Genomic DNA, 23,565 nt, shown 5'->3' with positions numbered 1-23,565 from the left:
ATTCTCTGGCATTTCTATTGGATTCCATTTCCCTCCAGTCACAGGGACAAGTCCGATAACTGGCAATCCTTTGGTTATTGCATTTTGCAAATCTTATAAGCAGCTTATATTTCCTAGGAAAGTATGCAATGAATACTCTGTAGGGGGTCAAACAAGGTATATCTACATTAGGCTGAACAGTTCAATCCAGACCTGGAATAGACAACTTTTGGGGCCTATTTGGAAATTTGTGAAATTGTCCTGGGCACAATCATAAAACGGCTGCCATGCGTGGGCATGGCTAGTCATAAAGGACAAGTAACCTGCCCAGAGGCATTCATGGGCAATTAAGATGGTACCACTTCACTGTGAAGCATTGCCAGTTGCCAGTGAGAAAATATAAAAAAAAAATTAAAAGAAATATTAGGAGAAGGGGATCTTGGCTGGCACCAAGGAAGGTGTCTGGGAGCACACTGGTGCCTGCAGGGATTACACTGCGTACCCCTGATCTAGACTATCCATCGCTATTGTCTCCCAGAATCAAGATTCAGAGATTACACACATTATTTTACTCTCCAATTAGCCAGTAAGGCAGCAAGATAAATATAGGAGAGAACCTTGACTACTTTTCAATGAAAGCCAGAACATAATGTAAATAATAGGCCTTGATTGGCTAGATGACCAAAGAGCAACTCTAGACCTCTCTGTTCAGCAGTTTATGTAAACTGCTGTGATACGCAGTGATTCTTAGTCATCTGTGAAATCTAGGCCTAATCTACACCAAGCAGGATATTGCACTATGAAAGCGGTATGAAAGCAGTATATAAAAGGCAGGAGCCACACTACTGCTTTATAGTGGTGTTGAAGTGCACTGACAACTGTTGGGGCCCATTGACACATACCGCTTTCATAGCGCTTGGTATGGCTCCTGCCTTTTATATACCGCTTTCATAGTGCAATACTCTGCTTGGTGTAGATTAGGCCCTAGTAACGCTCAGTGCAATTCCACTGAAAATGAAGTTGGCCATGACTGGGTGAAGACATAGCCTTCACCCAGTGGGAGTGTCCTGGGAGGTCATGCACCTTTCCCCTCTCATATGCAAATTCCCCCCACTGTTTCATTTTTAAAGCTAGCCATGGGTAGCAAAAATACTGGAGCTGACATGCTACTTGTACCACCGTTCGCTCCAAAAAACCCACGGAATTTGTGAGTAAGAGGGTGAGGGAAAGGAACACTTGAGCTCATGGGGTGTACCTGCACAGGCAGTGTTTAGCCTGCACTGAGCTCACGTGACCCCAAATGAGAGCATGATATTTTTATGTACTCTTCAAAGCTAGATCTACACAATTACGAACTGTGAACAATGGCGGCTATTCCACAGAACTACGCACAAACTCTGAGGGCCTACTGGAGAAGGCATTTGGCCTGCAGAGCCTTCGGCGAAGGGTCACCCCCCACCCCCTTCAGCTTGACGCTACACACCAAAGCGAAAGTGCTTGCCGAATTTAAGCCTGGATTAACTTGCTTAAATCACTAAAAGCATGGCTTTGTTACTCCTGTGCCATTTTGCAAGTACAGAGATGGTGTGGCCTTAAGAGGTTTATAGGAGGCTGAATATTTAGCGCTAAGCTTTTCAGCAAAAGCCAAGCAGAATTACCATGACCGTTTTAGCATGTCAAAACTCAGCCAAGGACCTATGTGTCCTCATCTGTCTGATCTTTTGCCAGCTCCTGTTCAGATACGCTGGACACGTCGTCATCCGTCTGTTCCCCTGAGTGGTAAAGCATCAGTGCGTGAGTCTTGTGAGTTATGGTAACAGTGCAAGGCCCTTGAGCCCAGGGCTCTCCATCCACCTGCATCGGCATCTTGGAGGTCTTCAAGATCAACTAGAATTTAAAAAGAGAGAGACAAACATTTGTAGAGAGGGTGGACCAGATGACTGGACTGGTACAGGAAGCTCATACCGAAACATCTTTAGGCAACAAGGTGAGTGGACCGGCAGAGGACAGGTGGGGCTCTCCATCCCTCCTCCACCAGCCTGCTTGGTTTGTGCGCTGGCTGGAGAGCGAGGGAGGCCCTTTCCTTCACAACTGACAGGGAATTGCAGCAGGCTGGTGGAGGAGGCAGGAAGAGCTCCATCCATCCTCTGCTGACCTTCCTGCCTGGGATTTTTTGTTTCCTGTAACCCTCCTCCACCAGCCCACTTGGTAGAAGGTGTCCCCCCCCCTACTCCTGCCCCCAATCCAAGCTACATTAAAACCTTTGATGTCTATAGGCAGTTCTCACTTCCATCCCTGGGGAAATTTTAACACTTACTCAGAGAACGAGATGATTCTTTCGACGCTTTATATATCTATGTCTCTCCCTCCCACCCTCCCTCTTACCAGCCACTCCAAGAAATTCCCCCTCTCAACCCAGTTGTCAGTTTTTTCCCTCAGTCACTCTGTCCCACTAAGTTCTGATGGAGAGGCCAGCAGCATGCGTTTCCATGCTGGCCATGGAGGAGGAAGCTTCCTCTCCTCTGAGGCTAGCCTCTTCAGCAGGCTACTAGCCTCTTCAGCAGGCTGGCAAAAGAAAGCTGCAGACTAGTAAACCAATTTTCAAGGCTGCTTTAGCGGCTCAGCCCAGGTCGTTTATTAAATGGCAAAAGTGAAGTTAGAGGCAAATATAAACCCCTACTGGGGGGGTGGGCACCGGTAGGAGCTTGTGGAAAAGATCGAGGTGAATTGGGGAGTGACCTGTCCTGCACAAGAAACAAGACAAATGACAGGCTCTCATTCATTTCGGGAAATGATTTGGAAAGAATTAAAAGTTCTGGTGGCAAGTGAGGGATGGACTGCGGGCAGCTGCAGTTAGTGTATGATATTGAACGAATCGCTGCTTGGATTGGTGAAGAAAGGGGAGTCCCCTGGGTCAAAGCAGCAGGTTACCTACAGTGAATGGAAGTGGATTCATGATTCCCTATGACTTCTTTCTTTTCCGATATGAGCTGACCTTCTTTCAAAACAGAAAATGCACCATTAAAAGAAAAAGAAAAAAATACTACTGATTATGACTCCCCACGACAAGACAGGTTGGAAATCCAGGACTAGAAGATACTTTATGGTTGAACATTCCTCTTATGAATTCCCCAGGACTGTAGACTGTGGTGAGTGAATCTTCATATACAGGGTTTGGGCGATTCCTGGAATGCCACTCAAAACGGAACTGAAGTATCTGTCTGGGGTGCAACTCTATCAGCATCCTGTGGAAGTTAGTGGACTAGCCCAGTGGAGGCTGATCGCTCACTCCAGGAAGGAAAAAAAAAGCACCAGACAAGTCAGCCCAGATATGTCTCAGCTCAAAAGCACGCCTCCTAGCACTTACTTCAGGGATACAATGCCATCATACAACACCCAGGCGCCCAGCAGGCCTCTTCTACTCTGGCCAGGATCAACTAAAAGTTCCACAAGATTGCAATCCTCATGCAGGATTTGGCCTGAGGACGAACTTTGATCTAAGGCAGTTGCCTTTTCCCAGAATGCTTCCTGTACTTCCAGGCTCAGCACCACCAGGCTTCCCCAAGCAGCTGTGTGGACGTGCCCCAGGGCAGATCACCTACCCTCACAGTATGGGCCTGTCCCAGCCGGATGGGATTTGCCAACTTCACTTGAATCTGTGCACAGTGAAAAGAGCCATTGACCCCAACAACTTCCAGCAGCCCATCATCATGCCTAAGAAGGAAAAAAAAGGGGGGAGTTTATTACTGATAAAGACACAACTTTAGACAGACTTCAGAATAAAAGAAGGGCACTGAGGCCATAATAGAGTAAACAGCTTTAAATGTTGATTCCTTCTACGGTTTAACTCAGTGGCAGCACTAAGGTTGGGCTGAAGGGCCCAGGTTTGCCCCCACCCACCCACCCCGCCAAATGGCAGCGTCAAAGAGAGGCAACATCTTATCACATTTTGGGGCCACTGAAAATGGTGGATGCAACTGGGGCTTTGTTCCACTCTGCAGCGTAGAAAAGAGGTAGTTGGTGTTTTTTTTTAAAAAAGGAGACACTAAGGCTCCCTTAGCCCTGGCCGAGCCACCAGATCAATGACACTGCAGGCTATAGACATCTCTGTGGTCTTAACCAAATGCACACACCTCACATACGACAGGAGTTCAATCTTACCTCGCCGGAGGATAAAGCTCATCTCCCATTCCTTCCCACAGCCTACAGCCACCTCCCCAGTAGGCAATATTCAGAACGATGATCCCTTCCAAACTGGGCAGGTCGATTCTCTCTCCATCCAACTCTACCTTTAAAGATATACAACAGATTGTTAGTAAACAGCACTAGCAAGGTTCAGTTCCAAACTAGCCTTTTGGGCATGCCCCTTCCCCCCCTTCATATGTTTTAATGCAGCCTCCCTCAACCTGGGGCGCTCCAGATGTGTTGGACTACAACTCCCAGAACGCCCCAGCCAGCTGGCTGGGGCATTCTGGGAGATGCAGTCCAACACATCTGGAGCGCCCCAGGTTGAGGAAGGCTGTTTTAATGTGATTTTAGATTGTAAGCCTCTAGGCAGGGTATCGCTGTTTTATTTGTATATTTTGTACAGCACCAAGTACATTGTTGGTGCTATAAATAATAATAATAATGATGATGATGATGATGAAGCCAGGACGGGACTCTGAAGGAGCCAAGGAGCCATTCTGCATAGGGTAAAGTGGGCCCAAGTGCTTCAAGGCAAACAGATTTTGTGGCTGGGTACGACCTTACAAATGTGAACCTAGGGGGAATGAGGGCAAAGCAAAGCATCTCATTACTGTTGACTAGAGCAGCTGCACACTCCTCTTTCAGATGGCCCACCGCATCCTTTTAACTCCCATCGGCTCCGGAGGCCAATATTTTGGCACCTCTGCATGCACTGATTTAATAACCCCCAGCTGCATTCTATTTCGGACTCTGCTCCCTTGCAAAGAGCAGCATGATCCCCACGAGGAAAAGACATGAACTACAGCAAGAGGAAACACAACCCTCTTACCTCAATCTTTTTGTTCAAATCCTTGCATTCCTGCACTAAGCAATCTTTGGTTCCGTAGAAAAAATAAACTGCCTATTAAAAAAAAAAAAAGAACATAAGAAGAAGAACCCATCTACCCCACCACTCTGGATCCATCTACCCCACCACTCTGTTCACACAGTGGCCAACCATCAAGGACCCACAAGAAGGACAGAGCAACAGAACCCTCCCACCCATGTTCCCCAGCAACTGGTGTATATAGAATTGCTGAGAATGAGAATAAGAGGGAGGAGACTGTTGTGAAAGAGAAAAAACTGGACACAGTGGAGTAAAACATAAGATGATATGGAGATAAAAGAATAAACGTAATATTATTATGTTTAAAAAACAGAATACTGAAAAAAACCGTGGAAATACCCACCCAATTTCAAATCCTCAGTATAGGGTTACTGTTACCTTACATATATCAGTATCCTTGAAAAATTACTATATTCCACACCCATTCTAAAATCATTGGTAAAACAGTGGAGAGCACCATTCCTGCCCATAATCACTTTTTAAAATACAAGTGAATGGACCTGGCTTCACACAGGTTGGACACAGTGGGCCCACCCTGTCTGAGGGAAGCTATGTCCACTGGCACCCCCAGGGATGGCATGGTGCACCCCTATAGCCCCCCAACCCTCCTATCCCCCCTGGCTTGTGTAAACAAACTGTCACTACAGACAGGAAACAAAGCCCTAACAACAGAGTTAAGCTTTAGTCCTGACTGACAATAGGAATTATTTTCATGAGAAGGGCAAATTTAGACGGCAGACATATTGCTGTGGCTCTTTGTTTTGGCTGTTAATAGGACAGCCCTTTCTAAGCCCTGAGGTTTAGGAACAGATCTTGCTCTCCGCAAACTACTGCCAGAGCATAGGCGTCACCACAATCTTGATGAATTGGGCCCAATGGATTTACATGCATGACCGAAATCCACATGGACTGAAATGTAATCCTAAAACCTCAGCACAACGAAATGAATGAGAAGTCTACAGTTCAGGAGTTCATTTGCACTACCTTAAAACATCCTCTACGCCACATATAAATAAGGCCCTAATGACTGCCACCAACATGGATTTGGGCAGTAGATCAGAAACGTGCCGGGTTTTGGACTACCAGCTAGTATGATACGAAGCAAGACTGGCAGCACACTGCATAGCTCAAACTCTTATTCTCTCCCCATAAAATGGCTTAATTTCAGTATTAATTTTAATTACAGGCACAAGCTATGGCTTGGGCCCATGCATAACTGAGCCAGTTTTACTCATTTGTAATTAGGTGTAACTTAGAGGAAAAGACAAAAATATTTCCCCAACAGTGACCCAACCCGGATCCAGCAAGCTCTGGTGTTGCCCAACATACCTTATTAATAATCCTACTGGAAAACAAAGAGGGAGACTTCTCGCGATGGGTGTGAAAGTTTAAAGCCATGAGAGCATCTGGCCCTATAGAAAAATAGTTGTTCATTGTGAAGACCTGCAAAAAAGAGGGAGCAACGGCCTTAAAAAACTCCTGCAAAATGCAACGAAGTTAAACAACAAAACGTGTTTATACATTCTGCCATCATGCCAGGCTAGGTCTCTTTAAGGAGCCATCTTTGCACAAATACTAAATCACACAGAAAGCATTTTTTTTAAAAAAAATGCTATTAAAATGTTAATTTTATACATGGTTACTTGAAAATAAGTCCCACTGAACATAGGGAGACTTACTTCCAAGGAAAAATGAATCGGATCTGGTTGCACAACACGAAACAGTCCAATGGTAAAACTGGAGCTTAACTTGTGCAATCCAGGGACTGCTGGGACAGTGCACTGATATAGCCTCTGATCTCTACCAGGAGAGCATCACAGCCACCTGGTAGATCTCTGTGTTCCACCCTCCCATAAAATAGACGGTGAAACTAGAGTCTTGGGAAGCCGTATGCATGCGCAACATATGAAGTTGTAAACGTGTATCTACACTGTACCACTTCAGTCTGCAGGTGAAGACTGCTTAAATAATGGAACGTCCCTCCGTGAAAGGAATTCCATTCCTAGACATTCAGTTATTAAAGTAATTTCATCCCAACTTCTGATCTAAGTAGGCTGAAGGGTTCAAGCCTAACTTTCTCCTTGAAGTCTAGTTTTATATGAGTACAGGATTTTTAAAAATATATATATATGGAGGAGTACTTTGTCATACGCATTTCCACTTGCCGTGTGAAATGGTACAGTCCAGATACAGGCTTACCACTGCTTCTTGTTGCCGTGTGTAAGAACTAAGCCTGAGGTACTTAGACCAGGGAGCAGTTGTTCAAGTTCTAAGCTTTTGAAGCAATACCCCTTTGTGATCAGGAATTCTGTTTTAAGAGACCCTGTGGTATTCGGGCTTTTAAAAAAGAAAAGAAAAAAAAAAGCTTCCAGGATGGAAAGAGAATCTATTGACTAAGACGGAATTTTATCGCACCTTAACCCCCAAATCCGCTGACTAGTGGGGTTAAGATGGGGCAGAAGTGCTTCTCTGTTGATGGGGCCATATCCACCCTGGATATCCAAGTTCTGGGGTCAGGTCAGAGATGGTCTTTATTCTTCTAGATCCAAAGTCCCTTACATCTTTTGGGAGGCCCCAGGATCGGGCTCTCTGCATGGGCCTGATGCAGGCTGGCACAGGCCTTTCCTCTCCCGTTGGTTTCAATGGGAGGGAAAATTGAACACATACCAGCAACAGAGAAAAAGTAAGTCTGTGACCCTGCCCTGGCTAACGTCAGTCAGTTTGGGAGTGGTGCACAATCCACCACCTCCCTCCCTCCCTCCCCCCACAGCCCAATTAGGTGTATTCAGGGTTCCCATGTATGCACTGCTTGCTTAAGAAGTTCTTTGCTGGGTCCAGGGGCCACCAAGCCCAGCATCCTTTGCAGGAATCCCAGCAGGCTCAAGATGGAGCACCAGATGGTGTCCAGTGGTCCACTGTTGACCAGGGTCTAATTTCTGCACAACCCAGAGTGAAAACCATTTCTACTGATTATATAAACTCATACATTTCAAAATTGTACCTTGAGTTTTCTTAAATTGTAGTATCCTTTATTTATTACCTGTACCTTCCACCTAAATGAAACCAAAAAGACACAGATTGGCATAGAAACGACACTGCACACAACCAGCTTTTCAAACTCAGTCCTACCACTTTGACCTTCATCTTGAAGCTGGCACTACAAAATCAGTCACATTTTAAAATTGGATATTAGGGAGCATGGCAGCTGAAGAAAACATAAGCTTCAGGACTTCCTGGGTAAACTCTGACTGCACGTGAGTGGGGTAGCTAGCTTTTCTTCGCAGGAAGTAAGTCCAAACTTGGAGAAGTGGACAGAATCTGCATATCAGCCCCTTGAAGAGCCAGGAAAGACCATATTTATGTGTGATGCCCAATTTTGCAGAGACTCCACCAATGCAATATGTGGGGCAATACCGTATTTTGCCACAACATTGCTTGAAGACTATTCAGCCTCCAACCTCCAGATGCTACAAAAGCAGAACTAAAGGGAGCATCACTTAATGCAGGGGTGCGCAGAACGTAGATCTCAAGATGTTATGGACGTCAACTCCCAGAAGCCCCGGCCAGCATGGCCAATGGTTGGGGATGCTGGGAACTGAAGTCCCAAACATCTGGAGCTCTCCTTTATGCCCACTCCTGACAATGCACCCGGCTACTCAAGTGTCCTTCTGACTTCTTTGAATTGGAAAGCTTTAGCCCTTGCACCATAGGCCAAGTTACTCTCCCCTTGAACTGGAAGAATCCTGGATGTCCTCATGACAACTGAAAATATACAGCTGGTGCCTGGGAACTTCCCCTCCTTGCTTTCACAGGCACAGCCATTTTTCCTCCTGGAACTGACTCTGCTCAGAAACTCATATGAGAATCACTGCCACTTCAAGAAGTTTGCACAAGTAATGGAGAATGAACTGTGGCACAGCCCTTGACCTTTTCCAACCCTGGCATTGCAACAGCTGCAAGGGAGCTGGTGTGCTGTCCCACTGACACCTCTGACTGACAGGCTGTGGCAGTGATATTGCATCTCATGTATGTAGGTAAGCCAGGTCTCCCCCCGCTCCCTGGTGTCAGAAATTCATGCTGGTTCCTGAGATTTGAAAAAACAACTTCTTGCTCTTGCCCTGGCTTTAGCGCAGCCAGAGTGACAAGTTGTCCTCTGCAGTCAGGATAGCACAAAACTGGGAATGATATTAATAAGGCTACCATCCTGTCAAAGTTTCCAAGCACAATTCAAGGTGCTGCTCTCAACTGTTAAAGCCCCAAATGCCTTGTGCCCAGAGTGCACAAGGGAATGCCACATGCTTGAGTAATCTGACAAGGCCTTCTTCTGAGTGCTTTTGTCTTCACGGGTTAGGTGTATGGCTGCTCCGGAGCAGGGCTTTCTTGGTTGTGGCTCCCTCCTCATGGAACTCCCTCCCCAAGGAGACCCTTTTGCTTTAGGAGGTTGAAAAAGACATTTGTTTCATTCATTTGATTTAAATTTGGTACCTGGAGTGGGTTGGAAGTCCTTTGGCGCAAAGGACTGACGTGTAAATTGATGTAGACCGACATAATCTAGTGCTGCGCGGCAATTGTGTTGCTTACCATTTTAATTGTTTCATTTTTTAAAAAGTGTTTATATACTTTGAGGTAGATTTGAATTGTGACGATTCTTTTATAGTAATGAGCGAAAGTCATTTTGAAGGCCTTGTTGTGTATAAGTGATTTAAGAAGGAGGAGGAGGAGGAGGTGGTGGTCGTGGTGGTATAAAGAAATACAGACAACCTATGTTGCGGCCCCAGAGCACCTAAAAACATGAAGATCCTGCTCTTGTTGTATGAGTTGGCAATACTACACTTGTGCCATCATGGGTTTGGATTAAAACCAAACTGTTTGGTTTCTCCAAAGCTGCTTACTAAAGGGCTCCTTGATCTCTAATCATTATGAGCTTTGCTTCCATGTGCAGCTGCTTCCTACGTGACCCCCTTTACCCTTTCTGCTGCTAAAATCAGAATCGCTAATTTTTTTCCTGTTTAATCTTCTTCTTCTTTTCACTAAATTAAAAATTATCAACAGCATAACAGCAGTTATAGCCTGATACAATTCATGCAGACAATGAAGTAGAGCCATGCTTTAGTAACGCACGGAGTTGAGGGCAGATGTCAAAACTCAATGCACAAAAGTTCAGTTTCCGATGGTAATATTTTATAGAGGTTAGAGGGGAAACACCTTTGGCTTTGTAGCTCACCTGTCCAGCTTGATTCCATCAGCATCCATGACATTACGCAGAATCTGCTCCACTGGGACCTCTCCAGCATAGCCGGCACCCCAGCCCAGGGTATTAGACAGGTCATTACCTGTTCCCAAGGGTAAGATTGCCACCTGTGGGATGTATCGCTCTTGCCCCTGCCATACAGAAATACTCAATGTTAAGGCTCTCGATTGTATGTAGCTGCCTCCTCCCTGTCTCCCCACATTTAATCCCAAAATTTAAAAGGAGGCTTAAGTACCATTAACTGAAAATCTGTTTCAATGGCTAATTCTAAATGGTACAGCTAGGAGACTAATGAGAGCAGATGGCAAAGCTAAATACTAATGAGAACATCGTCATCTCCCCACCCCCTCCACCCTGCTTTTTGCAACATCGTGCCTGATGAAGAGCTCTGGAGACCTTGAAAGCTTGCACATTTTTGGTGACCTTTTGGTTGATCTAATAAAGGTATTAGACTAATATGGATTTTAGAATACTGATGACAGAAAGTACAAAGGAAGGGGTGTCATTTCCTTCTTATGTACTGTTAGATGCAAATAAAAGTTAAAATGGTACTCCTGAGAAAAAGGAAAAAGTAGGCATGGAGGTGCTTAAAAAGTAGGAAACTTAATTTAATCTGAAAGCATATGGTAAGGTCCCTGCATGGTTTTCTCAGATGGAATGCAAAGAAAATACTGGAGAAGTGAACCTGTGGACTGCACTGAAAAGAAGGAACACTATACCTTTATCTTCATGTCATCAATTGCATCCAAGACCCAGCCCACAGTGCCATCACCACCACAGATGAGCACTCTAGCAGAATTGCAAGGCAGCCAAGTGCAAAGCTGGAGTGCTTTTGCAGGTGTTGTTTTGGTCAGTTCAAACACCTAGAGAGTTTTTTTTAAAAAAAGAAGAAGAGCTGATTCATAAAACGGGAGTCATTTCACTTCACAGAACAAATGGCACACGGGATGCGCAAGAGAGCACACTAATGCTATGATATAAATAAGGCCTCAGCAGAATCTACATCAGGTGAGGGGAACGTGTGCTCCTGCGGATGGCTTGGACTACAACTCCCATCATCCCCAACCACTGACCGTGGTGGCTTGGCATGATGGGAGCTGGAGTCCAACAACATCTGGAAGGCCACAGGTTCCCCACCCCTGATCTACACCTATGCAGTGATGCTCCTCTGCTTCTCTTGCACAGACGTGACAGAGAAACAGAGAAAAATATATTACTGAACGCATCAGATGTGTTATTCTTTCAGCCTATTTAAAATGCAGTCAGTTTGCACGGAGAATTTCAGAAACTTGGCTCGTCTACATTTAAGCACTGTTTTGATATTCAGAGGAAGAGAACTCAAAAGCCAAACAGGAAACTTACAGAACAGCGGGCTTCTATCACAGCATCCTGTGCCGTCCCCCGGTTAAAACTCAAGTGACAAAACAGGAGGAGAAGGCTGCAAGTATTTCCAAAAGCGAGTTGAATATTTTAGAAAATATTGCGAAAAGAACTAAAACAGACAATGAAGGAGAGAGGAGGGGAGGGAACAGCACCTCTTTCTTCTCCTCAATAACATTTCCAACGAAATGTTCACATGGGCAGTTTACTGCAAATTTAAAGATGCAAAACATTTGCTCCAACTGCACCATAATCAAGGGATTTTTTTTATTATAAAAACAACAGCATAGTATCCAACTTGCAAGTGTTAAAACCATATGCTGTGAGCTTTCTGTAGGGCAGGGGGGTAGATTTGTGGCTTTGCGGCACTTTGTTAAACCCTGTTGGGGACAGGCTGACCGGTAAGGGAGCATACAGGTTCCAAAACAACTGGAAACAGAAGCTGACAAAATGGCAGGGCCTGTCTGAGCCAAGGGTGCCATCGTCTTGCTCCTGAACGCAAGTGATAGGCAATGGCCACCCCTATGCCCACATCACAGCCCCGTCCAGACAAGACTTGGTAAATTAAGACAATGACTCAGTTGGTGTGTACACTCGGCGAAGGTAGTCGTCTTTGGAAAGCCGTTCACTCCCCACCCCACCCCATCCTCCTCCTTGTCCTGAAGCAGAGGCGTAAGAAAACAATCCGATTAGCTGTTTAAGCCACCTGCAGTTCCTTTAGCAAATGCAGCAGCCTTAAGAGAAAACAGTCTAGCATAGAAACAGCTTTTTAATGAAGTTGGAGGGGTAGGCACAGTGACTTAGGGTTCCTTGGCTTGTGAAAAAAACGACACTTCATTAATGAACAGAGATTTTCTTGCTTTACACATTTTTATTTGAACAAACTGCTTCTAGCAAACCCTGGCTTAAGTTAAAGGGGGGCAGGAGGAGATGTAAATCCTTCACTTCCAAAACCCCACACAGCTTTGTTGCAAATAACTACTAGTTTGGGGGAAGAGGGGGAGTTTTGTTTTGCTTTTGGTCATTTACTATCTGTGAAGAAGAACAGGCTCTTATGCAACCAGGGACATTCCTCCACCCCCAAACAGTCTGTTGTGCTGTTTGCCATTACACCAAGATTTTTATTTTCATTTAACCCTAAATATTTCCCCTCCTTTTAATTTTTTTTTTACAGTGCAGTCCTAGGCTTTATTTTCTGATATTAGAGCTCTCCTTCCTTCTGTGTTCTTCTAAATCAGCCTTCCTCAACCTGGGGCACTCGAGATGTGTTGGACTTCAACTCCCAGAATGCTTAGCATCATAAGAACCTAAGAGCATAGGAAGAGCCCTGTTGGATCAGGCCAAGGGTCCCTCTAGTGCAGCCTTCCTCAACCTGGGGCACTCCAGATGTGTTGGACTACAACTCCCAGAATGCTTAGCATCATAAGAACCTAAGAGCATAGGAAGAGCCCTGTTGGATCAGGCCAAGGGTCCCTCTAGTGCAGCCTTCCTCAACCTGGGGCACTCCAGATGTGTTGGACTACAACTCCCAGAATGCTTAGCATCATAAGAACCTAAGAGCATAGGAAGAGCCCTGTTGGATCAGGCCAAGGGTCCCTCTAGTGCAGCCTTCCTCAACCTGGGGCACTCCAGATGTGTTGGACTACAACTCCCAGAATGCCCCAGCCAGCTCTGCTGGCTGGGGCATTCTGGGAGATGCAGTCCAACACATCTGGAGCGCCCCAGGTTGAGGAAGACTGCTCTAAATTCTCACATGTACAGCAAGCTGCCTCCTAAAAGTTTTCTAGGCTTATCACTCTTACAAGTTTATTTCCAAAGCTGCAGCACCATGACTGGAAGACGGCACAAGCACACTGATTAGGCTGAACACCCAAACTTCCAGCTGAGTACTGAAAGTGAGGTGACGGTGCTTTCTCAAGCAGCCAGGCCACAGTTATTACTACTACATTCTTATCATGCCCTTTCTCCCAGGCTCTCGGGCCCGCTCCCCTTCAATAGCGCAACAACCCTGTGAGGTAGATTCAGCTTATCTAGTGACCCAAGATCAGCCAGTGAGTTTAATGGCTGAGTGGGGACTTGAAACCAGTCCTAGTCTGACACTCTAACTCAGTGGTTCCCAAACTTTTTCAGGTCACTGCCCCCTTGGTTCCACAAACTCAAGCCCAGTGCCCCCTACCCTACACTAGAAAAATCATTATTCAGAATAGCAGTTTTCAATGACCCACTAAGGAAGATAATAACAATAAAATTCAAAACAGTAACAATTAGTTGAATATTTATTCAAAATCTGAAGCACCCACCACAGGCTTGCCGAGGGAGGGAAAAGAGAGTGAACGCCTCTGTTTTGCAGCCGGCATGGCAGGGCACACCAAGTAGGGTATGTCTCTTCATTAGCGTTTTGGTGCTTTTGAAACATTTCAATTCACCATTAAAAGTACTCTTCTTAAACAGTATTAATACATGTGTGGATTCTTCCCCTATATGGCTTGGGACCAAACTACCTTCTCCCATAAAAACGTCCCTGGGTTTTAAGACCTTCTGGAGAGGTGCTTCTTGGAAAAGACCTCAAGCGCCCCCCTGCCGCCCTTTTGCCTCTTAGCGCCCCCCTGCTGCCCCCTTGCCTCTTAACACCCCCCTATGTAATCCCACCGCCCCCAAGGAGACAGTATCGCCCACTTTGGGAACCATTGCTCTACACCATCGTGGCTCCCTTACAGTGCAATCCTATGCATGCTTACTCAGAAGTAGTAACCACTGTATTCAGCAGGGCTTACTCTTTAGTAAGTGTGTTTAAAACCCCTTAGCAGGGTGCCGTAAGCTATGTTAAAATATGTTCCACTTCTTACTCAGGCAACATGATCACCTTGCTTGCAATTCCACTGAATCAACGCAGTTACCTGAATTGGGTTTAGCAAGGTCTTAAATTGCCCCATCAATGTTTCCCCCATATTGTTTCCACTCCGCATATTAGCCAGGATTATTATTGGAGTCCAATTTTTCCCACAGGAGGAAGCTAGCTGCAGAAAAAAAAATACCAAAAACAACAAACACGTTTTTATATGTACACCTGTATGATAAAGCAGAGAAAATGCATCAAACTTCATTCCACTGTTGGGGAACTCCCTATCAAATTAGAAAGGAAGGTTGTAACCTCGCAATCAGTCCGAAAAGAATTGCTACAGAGAAGCAAATGGCTTTTCCATTTGCATAAACCACTAATTTTCCAGTCCTATGCAAGGCATAAGAGCTGATTCACATATGACCCACTTTTGTTTGTACAGGGTCAGCAATGATTTTCCCACCAGTAATTTTGGTGTGATGAATTTACCTGGTGTTACTTGCATCATGTCAAATACTTTGAAAGTCACAAGAGCTGGCCCTTTGTTTTTAATGTCATAATAAAGCCTGGCCCGTACCTTTTCTACTCATTAGCGATAAGCTCTTTCGTTGCTTCATCTTGCAATGAATTCATATTCTCAATTGCCTCTGTAGCAACTTACCAAGGCCTTAACCTACCAACATTCCTGCACTTCAAGGACTTCTTCTGAGGCCCTTCTTCTGGTGCCAACTTTATCGGAGGTATGTTACTCAATTACAAAGGTGAGGGCTTTCTCAGCAATGGTACTCCTGTTATGGAATTCCCTCCCTAAAGAGGCTCACAAGGTGACTACATATATTTATTTAAAATTATTTTTAGGCCACCTTTAAGGGTAGAACCCTTTCAATCTTTTCGACACCAAGAAAAATAGAATATCATCTTATTTTCCTGCCCAAGCATTTTAAAATGGGTGACGATCTAGTGTGGTTGTATGCATTTTATCTGTTGTTTTATTAACACTATTATTGAAATTGGACTATGACAATTGGTTGTACACCACCTTGTTTTAAAACAAATACAAAAAAAACCTTCAGCATTATACATTTGCACCCATCGCTTTCGCATGAAAGGAAAAGGCACTGCCCCTAGCGGTTATATATATTGTACTGGTGTATATACCTACAAGGCCCCTTTGCTGAAGGCTTTTTGCTTCCTTCGGGTCTCTCCTCCGTTGGCCACAAGCACCCCAAGGACACACACGTTTCTGGTCTCTCCTCCTCTGTTCAAGTGCCATCATTCGGGGCATGGAGTGACATGAGAGCAGCGCCACAGCTAACCACGCTCACCGTAGCAAAGCTCAAGGAGTCCTCAGGCAACCCACTCTGAGTGTTTCTATATTCATCGTGACCGAACGAACGAAGCAGGGCTTACCTTGCTGTAGTCCGTTCTTTTGTCCTTACGCATCTGACTGACGTTGAATAAGTAAGATGGAGGGATAATGAGGCTGCGAAATTCTCCAAGTTCACACTGCTCATTCTTCAGAGAGCTCTGCATACACTCATCATGCACAGTTTGCTGACACCAAACGCATCTGAATAGAAGAAGACTGAGTTCAGCGGATCTCATGGCTTTGTTTCATTGCGGGACAATTGCTGTGCATTTTCACATTTTCAATAGGTGTCACAAGAAGAACAGGTGGGGCTACAGCCAGCATATTGGTGCCATTAAGGAAGAAACTCTTGCGGCCTCCTGCCTCTTTACTTCTCTCAGCTCATGAATAGTCACATGGGTTTTGGAGGATAAAAAGATTCTCTCCTTTCCCAGAACTTCTTATACCTCTCTAAATCCTCTTCTGGGGGCATGTCTAGATGAAGTGATATCCTAGGGATTGCCCCGGGATCATCCCTGTGCATCCACATGATGCACAAGGGATCCCGGGGACAAGGAGGGATGATCCCTCCCTTGCCCCAGGATAGATGCCTTTAATCCTGGCTTTTCCTGTGGTCTCAGGATCATCCCGAGACCATGGAACATGTGGGCAGCCGTCCCGGTTTCTTCCCAGCTCATCACGAGTAACAGCGAGGAGCTGGGAAGCAGGCACAGGACACTTCAAGCACTCCTTGCCCAGTGGAGTGGGGAGCAGGGTCGGGGCTTTTTTTTCCCCCTCACTTTTTCACTGGAGCACTCATACGCTCCAGCTCCTGTGTTTGTTTGTTTTTTTAAAAAAGGCGGGCGCGACGTCCTCCATCCTCCCGGGACGTTACACACTGCGTGTAGACTGAAGGGGAGGATCTCGCGATCATCATATCACGAGATCATCCCCCTCATGCCCTGGGCCTAATTTATGGTGCTGATTACAACAGAAAAGCAGAAGTCCAGTCCATACTATCGATCCTGAAGAGATCACCAAGTGCTGGGAGAAATCAACTTGGACACCCTTGCTTCCAGCTTCCCTATTACCATTTCTGAGGATCCTGGGTTAAGGATACCATCAGTGTGTCAGGTTGAGCCAGCAAGGGCAGGTAGAGAAGCATTCCCAGCCGTGGCTACTCCATTTTGGAGCCCATTTCCACTTTGGGAAGCATTGCAAGACCGATTCCAGCCTTGTCCAACGTGGTGCATGCCAGATGTTTTGGACTATAACTTCCATCAGCCAATGATCGGGGATGGTGGGACTTAGGAGTCCAGATTGGAAAGGCTGATCTGTCTCTTTGGGCTAGTTGGGAAAGGGTGGGGAAATTTCAGCGTGTGGTTGAAGTTCTATTCTGTTTTTATTGGATTTTTTGCCCCTTTCACAGCAAGGGAGAGAATTTTGGAGAGGCAGGACAGCATTTCCACATACCTTTTCAAAGTGTAGCTGGTTGTTTAGGGCTCTTCTAATTAAAAGCAAAAACAAATGCCAGGCACTTGGGAGGAGCCTAGTAGTTCTTCATGAATGCCTACGGGAGACCATGTGACCTCTCCTCCAAATGGCATTCAGGAAGAACTCCTGGGCTCCTGCAATTGCTGGTGTTGGTTTTTTTAAAAACACATCAGAACTTTCTACATTTAAAAAGTTATGTAGAAACCCCTGCCCCTCCAGGAGAAAATTCTCCAAAATTCTCATTTCTCCCAGCTTCTTTCTCCAGAGTTTCATTCCCCCCCCAACAACAAAATACCGAAAATGGATTAATCTAAATTTTCAGCACAGCACTAGTATAGATGGATTATTCTCATCCCCTAAAGAACAGCCAAGACCAACAACAAAGAAATGCAGTTATCAACTACGACTAGGGAGCAATGCAGGCTGTTGTCACCTTGTAATAAATATGCTTAGCAATAAATACGCTCCCACATGAAGGGGAAAACACGTATTCATGTCTTGGGTGTTCTTGCTGGAAAAGGCACATTGCGTACTTTGCTACAAACTTATTAATATTAAAAGATTGCGAAATGCTATATATTTGGGATTCAGACAGGAGAAGAGTGAATGAGGTCCTTAATTCACACTGAATAGACTCCACTATTAAAGAAGAAACTGTTAACTCCAGCTTGGCTAAAAACTGAAGCGGAAGGGGGGGGGAAGCATTCAAAAATCCAAGAGAAGCAAATCCTATAAGCGCTTTGCCCTCCAAGCCACAGACGGGCAATGTACAGTCCACCAGGTGAACATGGTACCTTTCTGGGCCTTACAGCTTCCTGCTAGAACCCAGAAAAAGACCCAAGCTTTTGTTCAAAAAGGAAAGAATGTTTATAGTCCTCACTGTTGGGTTGGATGAATGGACAATGACAAGCCCCAGATTAAAAGCTTCAATAACTACAGGGTATACACAACTCATTAAAAAAACATTTCTGCCTGTTCTGCGAATTGCTATATTTTTTTAAAAAAACCTGCTAGAAAGTCTCAATTCTATTTTCCACTTTTAAAATGTGAAGAACCACCAGGGCAGTATGTACGCAGTGATTCTAATCTTATTGGTCTGGTCAGCACATTTGGAATTTTGAGAGTATGTCATTGGTGGTCTCACAAAATGTATATTATTATTATCATCATCATCATCATCATCATCATCATCATCATCATATTTATACTGCCCAACAGCCTATGCTCTCTGGGCAGTTTACAACTAAAATGGCTGCCATACTAGATGTGGCCAATCATCAAGCATCCATTGCCAAAGTAACACACCCAAAAAGGCAGAGGTGGGATTTGAGCACACAAAATTGTTCTTTTGAACCCAGTTTTTTGCTCCAACACCTGTTTCATAGAAGACAAATTAATAAGGCTCAGAGACAAGTAACTTGGTGAAGAACCTGAGTACAAACAGAAATGGGGTTTGAGCCGTACAAATCAAATAAAAAGGAATCAGTTTCATAGTAAGCAAACTGGTGATGCTCAGAGAAACATGTACATACACAAAACCCAGGCAAAACACACACACACAAACAAACACACACACGAGAAAACAAACTACCAGCCAGCTAACATATGAAGACCATACCAAAGAAAACAACAGGCAAAACACCCCCGTTGCTCTGGCCCAGTCCCTCTAGGTCTCCATTCCCTTTAGCCCCCAAGACACTCCTTAAAACCCTGCAGCTCATCACTTTTTTCTGGGTGGCGGGGCATCCAGTGAGGGAGGAAGGGTGGCCAGGCACCTCTCCACCGTGCCTGGGTCCAGCTCCAGCTGAGAGCCCCCTCCCTCCTGCTGTCACCTGTAACTGCTGAAGTTTGCAACTAAGATTGTAGTGCCTGAATTTGCTTTCCTTTCCCCCCTCCTCCTCCTCCCTCCCAATCCCCTTTCCTTTTGTGTCATGTCTTTTAGATTGTAAGCCTGTGGGCAGGGACTGTCAAGAAATACTTTTGTAAGCTGCCGTGAGAGCCTTTTTTGGCTGAATGGCAGCATAAAAATCCTTAAATAAATAAATAAATAAATTCTTCAAAACAAAGCTCATATGGGGCTGAGAGGCATTAATGGAAATAAAGATGATGCTGAAAGATGGCGCTTTGCTTTGCAGCATGCCAGTCTCCCATTTTTAAAAGAAATATATCTAAAAACAATTTTAAAATCAGGAGCAGCAAGAAATCAAGCAAAGAGACTATCAGGTACCAAGGGAAGTGTTCACATGCACAGTGGTGCCCAGGAACACCATGCTGGAGCCCCCAATAGGTGGTACTCTTCATAGAATTAAACCAGGTATCTTTTTAAAAAAACTCCAGGTATCTTTCTTTTTTAACCGCCCAGAGAGCTTCAGCTATGGGGTGGTATATAAATGCATTAAGTAAGTAAGTAAGTAAGTAAGTTAGTTAGTTTCTAGGCCTTATCTCTAAAAGATGTTTGAAAGTGGGTGGGCAATGCCTATGAAAACCTGAAAAGCTGCAGAAGTGATTAAAAAGATTTCCAGTGCACAGAGTAGATGTATGCAAAATGGGGCGGGGGTGGCGGGAGAAACACCATCCCTGCAGAATAAGGCAATGTATGTATTTAAAAAGAAACAGACAACAAAAAGAGAAAGAGAGAGAGAGAGATGGCAAAGGAAGACAGCAGGAAATTGTGGACAAGCTTTTCTTCTGCCAACAGGACAAGATATATATATATATATATATATATATATATATATGTGCACAAATTTCCTCCTCTGTACAATGACTAAAATATAGTAACCTCCCCACCTGCTCACTACATTCCAGCACACTGGTCCTGGGAAGAAATAATTTTTGCAATTACAACTGGCTTTTGCTCTCAGTCATCCCAAGGAAATGTTACAGGGTGCAACACAACATTCAGTCTCTCTAGTTCTGCCAGTTTCAGGGCAAAGTAAAAGGTCACACTTGCCTATTTGCTGTGAACACTAAATTAAGCTAGAGAGCTATCACCAATGGGACCTGTCAGAAAGAGGCCTAGGTTTTAGTAGTGTATTCAAAGTTCTAGCATAACCTACCTCCAAGACCAGGGAACAGCAAGCTGAGAAGCATACATAAAATGGTTCAATAAAGTCAGATAAAGCATACTAAATAAATCCTCATTCCTCAACCTGGCTCAACTCCAACCACTAGATGTCATCTGAAATAAAGGGTTTTATGATGCTGTGGTAAACATGCCTTCTGTATTAGTACAAGACTCCAAGTCTTATGCATGGAAAGCTAGAGGAACCCCGTGTAGACTGAGAATATGTATAGTGTATGTCTGACAATTCACACAAGTTAGGTGATAAGATGCAACAACTACAGCATTTAAGGAAAGGCACACTACAGTGGTCAAGTCTCACCAAAGGGAACAAACCTATTATCCCCAGCATTGTGCTCTCTCGACATTACCGTCACATTTGTACTTCTGGCATTACCTGTAATCGCACAGCTTAGGCTGGGTGCCACATTGCTGTTTGCATACGACACAGTAGCTGCACAGCGGGACATTGCCTCGGATCCAGTGGTGTACCATAGAGGTCCGGATCCCACCTTCACCCCTCATTATGATCTCCTTGCAGAGGAAACGACGGTCTGCCTTCTTCAGGCACTCTTCATCGACACACAGCCCACAGCAGTTGCAGAAGGCTCCCTGAAGGATGTGCTGAGAGCAGATGCAGCAATAGGTGGGCTGGCTAAAGAGGTCGGTGTCCTGCCAATCGTGCTTGCTCTTACGCAAGATATCCTGGACCAGTCCTTGCCTCCGAGATCGACGAAAACTGCACCACAAGGTGATCAGCACAGGCACGATCACCGAGCAAAGAGTCCAGAAGGCCAGGCTCCATTCTGGAAACAGTCCTGAAGAGGATATGGGTTTGCTGCTTTGAACCCCTTCCATCCTAACTGATGTAATATCTCCTCTCTAGCTGTCGAATTAAATCACATCCGAGGGCACTAATGTCTAATGCTGCTACTATTATAATTACATTCTCTCAACAGCTTGGCTCAATAGCAAAATGAGTCAGAACAGACGTTCATTTCAATAGTTGACACGACTTTATCATCAGTTTTTTCCACCTTGCTCGTCTCCTCCAAGCCTCACTTTTTCCTTTTATTTGTGGCACCCCTAAAAAAATGCTTAAACATCTGTTTCCTGAAACCAAGTATATCTTTCCCCTCAAAGCAGAAGTTAGCCACTAGTCCCTATAACCCCAGTAGTGTGGACAGACCTCCATTTCCTGATTTATTAATCAATTTACTACACCTTGGGTTTTTTTCCTATAGCTCATCTGATATACCAACATAGGAAGCTGCTTTATATCAAGTCACACCATTGGTCTATCTAGCCTAGCACCATCAACACTGACTGGCAGAGCTCTCCAGGGTTTCAGGCATATTTTTTTCCAGCCCTACCTGGAGATGCCAGTGATCAAACCTGAGACCTTCTGCATGCAAAGCAGGTGGTCTACCACTGAGCTACAGTCCTCTGTTTTAGCAAACACCCAGTAAAAATCCAATCCATTCCCAATTGCAAAAAAACAAGTATAAAGCACATTCCCTCTCCTTGCTAGAAATGCTACCTTGTTTCTTACTCTCTTTGCTATATATTATATCACCTTGTTTCTTACTCTATGCACACACAAGCTCAGGCCCAGTTAATGAGGACTAATTAAGGGCCAATTAATGAGGACCCTTCACACTCAAAAACCAGGATGGAACAAAGGGTGGGGTTCCCTCCATCTTTCAATTTAAGTTTGTGCATGGCGGATCAGGGTTTTGTAGCAGCTCCAGATTCAGACATCTGAAATAAAAACAAGTTATCTTGAGAAAAAAACACACACGACTCTGAAACAATTGCAGGCACCACTCCTCCAACCTGCCTCCATTTAGCTTTGCTCCTCACTCAGCCCAGAACCCCATATAGTCTCTAGGCCTCCCCACCATCGTTTTGCTTTTCCTTTATATTAAACTCCCCTCAACACACGGTGAAGCAACCACCCTCTTCTCCCTCCAAGCCTGGGATGGTTACTTGGCCCGGCTCTAATCGGTCATTTTTGGGCATTCGCCAGCAGCAACAATTCCTGTTCTTCCTCCTCCTCGTGTTGCTGTCCCTCAGCACCGGTTCCCACCCTAGATCCCTTTCCCAGGCCACACAAGGTCTCACACCCACAAGCCCTACCCGGCCGGCTGCAGGAGCCATCGCACTCGGCGTCAGATGATTGGCGGAAGCGGAAGTGGCAGAAGGAGCTGAGCTCTCTGATCCGGAGAGGAAGGAGTAGGCGTGGCAGGAGGGAGGCTGCTGATGAGGGTTGCTAGGAAACGGGCAACCAATCGTCAGCCGCCAATAGCAAAGGGGCTGGATAAAGGATGCTGGCGGCGGCGGCGGCGGGAGATTAGGCACTGAGAAAAGGCTGAGAGTCAGGGAATACGGTGCAAGGATAAACCATAGTTATTATAAGCCCCTCGAACCTCTGCAAGCTTACTCGGAAGGAAGTCCCAGAAACTGAGTGGAACCGCCCCTCTCTGTGTTCAATGAAGCTGCAGTCTTACTATTCACCCCCTTATTTTCCTTCTCCCCTCCCCCGCCCCATTTTTTTTTTGCTTTGATTCCAATCTTGCCTGATGGAGAGTTATGGAGAACTCGGAAGCTTGCACAGTGTGTTGACTTGGCCTTTTGAAATTTTACTGTTTGTATAGCGCCGAAAACATTTTACCTACACTATTTTAGTCATCTTTACAACAATCCGTAAGGCAGATTAGCATTATTATCACTATACTTAGATTGGAGGCTTGCCTCAGTGGGATCATGAGATTTCATTTGGGGACTTCCCATCTCACACCCTTACAGTAAAATCCTATGCATGTCTACTCAGAATAAGTCATATTGAGTTCAGCGGGGCTAATATAACAATTTCATAAATGTATGTACTGAAAAATAAATGTATGCTTTTGAATAACCATGTTTATTTATGGCTATGCAGCCATGGGCTGCATGCAATCCTCAGCAGGTGGTGAAAATGAATGGGCACAATCATGTCCAGTGTCCAGAGTGCTAGCATAATTTTATTTTATTTGGCCATTTGTGGGCAGTCCCAAAAATCCATTGCGTGAACAACCAATCACAGAGAATTAAGGACTAAGTTGCTTCTGACCACATGCTCAGCCCAAGATTATTA

At 45.0% G+C, this 23,565-nt stretch overlaps 1 protein-coding gene across 1 annotated transcript; it reads right to left on the bottom strand.

The window, feature by feature from the left end:
- Positions 1 to 1,185: 1,185 nt before the first annotated feature.
- On the bottom strand, positions 1,186 to 21,818 carry DGKE (diacylglycerol kinase epsilon). The gene is made up of 11 exons (XM_063123165.1): positions 20,827 to 21,818; positions 15,934 to 16,093; positions 14,582 to 14,701; positions 11,024 to 11,167; positions 10,278 to 10,435; positions 8,055 to 8,106; positions 6,383 to 6,496; positions 4,997 to 5,068; positions 4,141 to 4,268; positions 3,582 to 3,693; positions 1,186 to 1,866 (listed from the first exon to the last, which is right to left on the bottom strand). Exons 1-11 carry the CDS (start codon positions 21,285 to 21,287, stop codon positions 1,675 to 1,677), a joined length of 1,713 nt encoding a protein of 570 aa, XP_062979235.1. The 5' UTR covers positions 21,288 to 21,818; the 3' UTR covers positions 1,186 to 1,674.
- Positions 21,819 to 23,565: the final 1,747 nt, after the last annotated feature.

The sequence above is a fragment of the Elgaria multicarinata genome, chromosome 3, assembly GCF_023053635.1.
Source record: "Elgaria multicarinata webbii isolate HBS135686 ecotype San Diego chromosome 3, rElgMul1.1.pri, whole genome shotgun sequence".
Classification (NCBI taxonomy): domain Eukaryota; kingdom Metazoa; phylum Chordata; class Lepidosauria; order Squamata; family Anguidae; genus Elgaria; species Elgaria multicarinata.
Note: the sequence above shows the minus strand (reverse complement) of the source record. Positions and strands in the feature narration are given on the sequence as shown.